At 46.9% G+C, this 5,000-nt stretch overlaps 1 protein-coding gene across 2 annotated transcripts in view; it reads right to left on the bottom strand.

The window, feature by feature from the left end:
* Positions 1-5,000, bottom strand: part of arrb1 (arrestin, beta 1) — a gene marked incomplete at both ends in the record, with an annotated part of 28,421 nt that overhangs the window by 14,963 nt on the left and 8,458 nt on the right. For both annotated transcript variants that reach the window (XM_083637319.1, XM_083637320.1), the window contains 2 exons: positions 405-540; positions 4,981-5,000. The exon at positions 4,981-5,000 is cut by the window's right edge and continues 48 nt beyond it. In XM_083637319.1, coding sequence (XP_083493445.1) covers positions 405-540; positions 4,981-5,000 — 156 coding nt within the window. The remainder of the gene's footprint in view (positions 1-404; positions 541-4,980) is intronic.

Genomic DNA, 5,000 nt, shown 5'->3' with positions numbered 1-5,000 from the left:
CCCCCCCCCCCACAAACAGACACAGCCTAGCACCACCTACTGGCAAACACAAAAAGCGGTTTATCTCGAGAACCATTTGTCCGATTGACTTCAAACTGGGTGCGCTTAGGGGAACCTGATGGATGGCAGTGCCAAATTTCGCAACACAAACACAAAGAGTGGTTGATCTTGAGAACCATTAGTTGGATACGACTTCAAACTGGGGGAGTGCGCTTACAGACTCCGACAGACTCCGACAGACACAGACCACAGCCATACAGACAGTTAAACTCTATGGCTCTGGTCTAACTGGACCAACTGAGTCTGTATTTCTGACTCTGGTCTAACTGGACTAACTCTGTCTATATATGGCTCTAGTCTAACTGGATTGACTCTGTTTGTATTATGTTGTGGTGTGGTGTTACCTCTTTGTCCAGAGAAGCCTCCAGTTGAAGCGGTTTATCTGACATGAGGAACTGCCGGGTGGTTTCTGCCGTGGGCTGTGGGCCCGGCTTCTCTGGAGCGTACTGCACCTTCCTGATCACCAACCGCACCGAATTCCTATAACAACACACAGAGATCACCAACTGCACCAAGTTCCTAGAACAACACATAGATCACCAACTGCACCAAGTTCCTATAACAACACACAGAGATCACCAACTGCACCAAGTTCCTAGAACAACACATAGATCACCAACCACACCAAGTTCCTAGAACAACACAGAGATCACCAACCGCACCAAGTTCCTAGAACAACACACAGAGATCACCAACTGCACCAAGTTCCTAGAACAACACAGAGATCACCAACCGCACCAAGTTCCTAGAACAACACATAGATCACCAACCACACCAAGTTCCTAGAACAACACATAGATCACCAACCACACCAAGTTCCTAGAACAACACATAGATCACCAACCACACCAAGTTCCTAGAACAACACAGAGATCACCAACTGCACCAAGTTCCTAGAACAACACATAGATCACCAACCACACCAAGTTCCTAGAACAACACATAGATCACCAACCACACCAAGTTCGGAACTTGGCATAGATCACCAACTGCACCAAGTTCCTAGAACAACACAAAGAAATCACCAACCGCACCGAGTTGCTAGAACAACACACAGAGATCTCCTAGAATAGCCACAGAGATCCCCAACAGCACCAAGTTCCTAGGAGAACACACAGAGATCTCTTGGAGCCCTAGTTTCAGGGGAGGCGCAAATTTACAAAACGCAATTTAAAATGTTCTGAGGTCCCAGGGTTCTCTAACTTATCAAATAGAATGGCTGCCTGACAGCAAAGAGTTGCCAATAGAGCTGGCTTCCATTTTCAGCCAAAGGGGGGCCCCGGGAGTTAAATTGCCAGGAGTCCCTTGAAGCCAAAACATTAGAGCCGTGGCGTGGTGCACGCACAGGGAGAAGAAAGGCATCTATCTTCTCGTCTTACGATCGGGAATATGGCAAACACGCGAACCTCGCAAAAATATTGGTGTGTTCCTTTAAGGGTCAGTCAGTCAGATCAGAATCAGCAGCCTGGAAAAGTCACACAATACAAATCCGCACACATAAAAAGACACTCAGCTGCTACAGGAAGTCTTTTCCACAGTTTAGCGGCCGCTAAGTGAAGCTAACGGATGAACGCTGCTTCACTCAGCAAAACTCACAAACCATTAGCCTACTGCATCATACCATCATCTATTATTTACTCATGGAGAATGAAATGATTTAGGATCTTCTGTTGAGTTATGCTAACCTTTGATGTGTAGCTAATGTGCTGTGTCTGGTCTGTTCATATAGAGCTGGGGCAACTACGTCACGTCTTTGTGTGTGTGTGTGTGTGTGCGTGTGCGTGCGTGCGTGCGTGCGTGCGTGCGTGTGTGTGTGTGTGTGTGTGTGTGTGTGCGTGCGTGTGTGTGTGGGGTCAGGACAGTACACATTAATGAACAGTTACCTATACAGAGTCATCTATATGATAACAGTAAATATGTCGGATTTAGCTCAAAGCTAATTTGCATCCGTAGTCCTCAAAAACGTCTGGCTGAGCCGTTCCTGTGAGCCTTATTTTCAATGTTGTAGGGAGGTGTGGAAAACTCTTTGTCACCCAGCATCAACAGTAACCGTCCATTCACATTCTGCTTGAAGGGCTCTCTGTAGGGCTGGCCCAGGGCCCCAAGGGAGATCTGGGGGTTAGCCTGGATCTCTGCTCTCTCTCCTCTGTGGGACTACATCACTTCAAAACGTGAAATGAGCTGTTATATCGCCAAAGATTGGTAGATTGGTGTATTTTTTTGTTTCTGAGTAGTGTGGTGACATTTCCAACCCATGTGCAAAGTTTGGTTACTGTGGGCCTTAGGGTTTCCGACGTGTATACCGTTTTATGGAAGAAGGAAAAGAATAAGAATAAGAATAAACATAGCAAATACAATAGGGTTTCCAGCCCCTTCCAGGGCTGGAACCCCTAATAATAATAATAATAATACAATCATTATTATCGTTGTTGTTTTATTATTATTGTTAGTATTTTAGTATTTTTAGTATTTTAGTATTGTTAGTATTAATCAGAGTAATTATTGCAATTATTGTTAAATAAGAATGGAAATATAAGAAATATTAGAATATGAGTAGACTTACAGAACATGAATACTCATTATTGTATGTTTAGTAATGTAATGTATATTATATAGTGCTTCACTGTTCACTGTTGCTTTTGACCGTGCTCAAAGACACTTTACAAACACAGGATAAAACAACTTTAATAAAGAGAGAAAATATTAAAATAGATGAAAGAGAAAAATATATTATAGGTCAAAAGCAACAGTGGAAAGGTGGATTTTGAAGGCTTTTATGAAAGATGACATATGAGTATGAGAATGAGTTTTGGTCTGTCAGATGTGACTGGGGAGGGCATTCCAGAGGGAGGGGGCGGCTGCAGCAAGGCCCTGTCAGAGGCCCCCCTGTCACAGCTTTAGCAAAGAGATACCTGTGATGCTTGCTGAATCCGCCCATGTGCCTAACCTAGAAGTAAGTAAGTAAGTAAGTAAAATTTTATTTATATAGCACCCTTCCCAGCACGAATGCACAGAGTGCTTTACACATTAAAATAGCAACACAGAAATATAAGTGCAGGAATAATACAGAAAAAGGCAAAAACATAAGAACATACACAGAGCATGAACAGGTAGAAACAATGGCTATGAGTGACTAAAAGGCCTGTCTAAACAGGTGGGTCTTTAATAGTTTTTTAAACGAGAGCTCAGAGCGAGCGGCTCTCAGATCAGGGGGGAGGGCATTCCAGAGCTTCGGGGCTGTCACTTCGAAGGCTCTGTCGCCTTTTGTTTTTAGCCTGGTCCTGGGCACGACCAGGAGCTCTTGGTTGGATGACCTCAGAGACCGGCTGGCTGCATAGGGGTGGATGAGGTCAGAGATATAGGCGGGGGCTTGGCCATGGAGGGATCTGAATGCAAGTACAAGGATTTTGAAATTGATCCTGTGCTGTACCGGGAGCCAGTGCAGTGAGGCTAGGATGGGGGTGATGTGGCATGACTTTTTTGATCTGGTGAGGAGTCTGGCAGCAGCATTTTGGATCAGCTGGAGTTTGGCCACGGATGATTTATTGAGATATGAATAAAGGGAGTTACAGTAGTCTAGTCTAGATGAAATGAATGCGTGGATGGATATTTCCAGTTCGGCATGTGAAACAATGGTCCGGAGTTTGGCAATATTTCTAAGGTGGAAGAAGCAGGTGCGGGTCACGGATTTTATGTGCTTGTCTAGGTGCATGGACTGACACCCAGGTTCCTCAGGTGAGGGCGCACGTTGTCCTTAAGGGACCCTAAGTGTGAGGCTATTTTTTTGGAGATGTTTTCGGCAGCTACAATCAGCACTTCCGTTTTTGTCGCATTTAATTGTAGGAAGTTGCTGCCCATCCAGTTTTGAATGGCGGACAGACACTCCAATAGGGTGCTCAGTTCCTCAATTTTATCGGGCTTAAACGAAAAATAAAGCTGGATATCGTCAGCAAAGCAGTGATAAGAAACACCCTTAAACTGACTGATGAGGAAGCCTAGGGGGAGCAAGTAAAGAGCGAAGAGGAACGGCGCAAGCACAGATCCCTGGGGAACGCCGCACGAGAGGGGGACGGAGTCAGATTTGTAAGGGCCGACAGCCACGGAGAAACACCTCTCCTTAAGGTAGGAGGCAAACCATTTTAGGGCACTGCCCGAGATGCCGAAGAGGGCATGACCTTTGCACTGCATTATTTTGAATGCATGTCAGCTGGCAGTGTGCTTCTGTGAAGGAAGCTGCTCATGCCTGAGTCACTTCACTTCATACATAAATCATGTCTTTATCTCTTGGTGCTCTCAGAGGGGTCAGCCTGTCAGAGGGGTCAGAGGTGTCAGCCTGTCAGAGGGGTCAGAGGTGTCAGCCTGTCAGAGGGGTCAGTCTGTCAGAGGGGTCAGTCTGTCAGAGGGGTCAGACTGTCAGAGGTGTCAGAGGTGTCAGTCTGTCAGAGGGGTCAGTCTGTCAGAGGGGTCAGTCTGTCAGAGGGGTCAGACTGTCAGAGGTGTCAGAGGTGTCAGACTGTCAGAGGGGTCAGTCTGTCAGAGGGGTCAGACTGTCAGAGGGGTCAGTCTGTCAGAGGGGTCAGTCTGTCAGAGGGGTCAGTCTGTCAGAGGGGTCAGACTGTCAGAGGTGTCAGAGGTGTCAGACTGTCAGAGGGGTCAGTCTGTCAGAGGGGTCAGTCTGTCAGAGGTGTCAGACTGTCAGAGGGGTCAGTCTGTCAGAGGTGTCAGAGGTGTCAGTCTGTCAGAGGTGTCAGACTGTCAGAGGGGTCAGTCTGTCAGAGGGGTCAGTCTGTCAGAGGGGTCAGACTGTCAGAGGGGTCCACCTGTCAGAGGGGTCAGCCTGTCAGAGGGGTCAGCCTGTCAGAGGCCTCAGTCAGCCTGTCAGAGGTGGTCCCCCTGCAGGCAGCTGAGTGAAGCTCCTACCTTTTGTGGATCTTTTCTTC

Source organism: Poromitra crassiceps (assembly GCF_964638095.1).
Source record: "Poromitra crassiceps genome assembly, chromosome: 5".
Lineage (NCBI taxonomy): Eukaryota > Metazoa > Chordata > Actinopteri > Beryciformes > Melamphaidae > Poromitra > Poromitra crassiceps.
The sequence above is the reverse complement of the archived record's forward strand: the minus strand, read 5'-3'. Positions and strand labels throughout refer to the sequence as shown.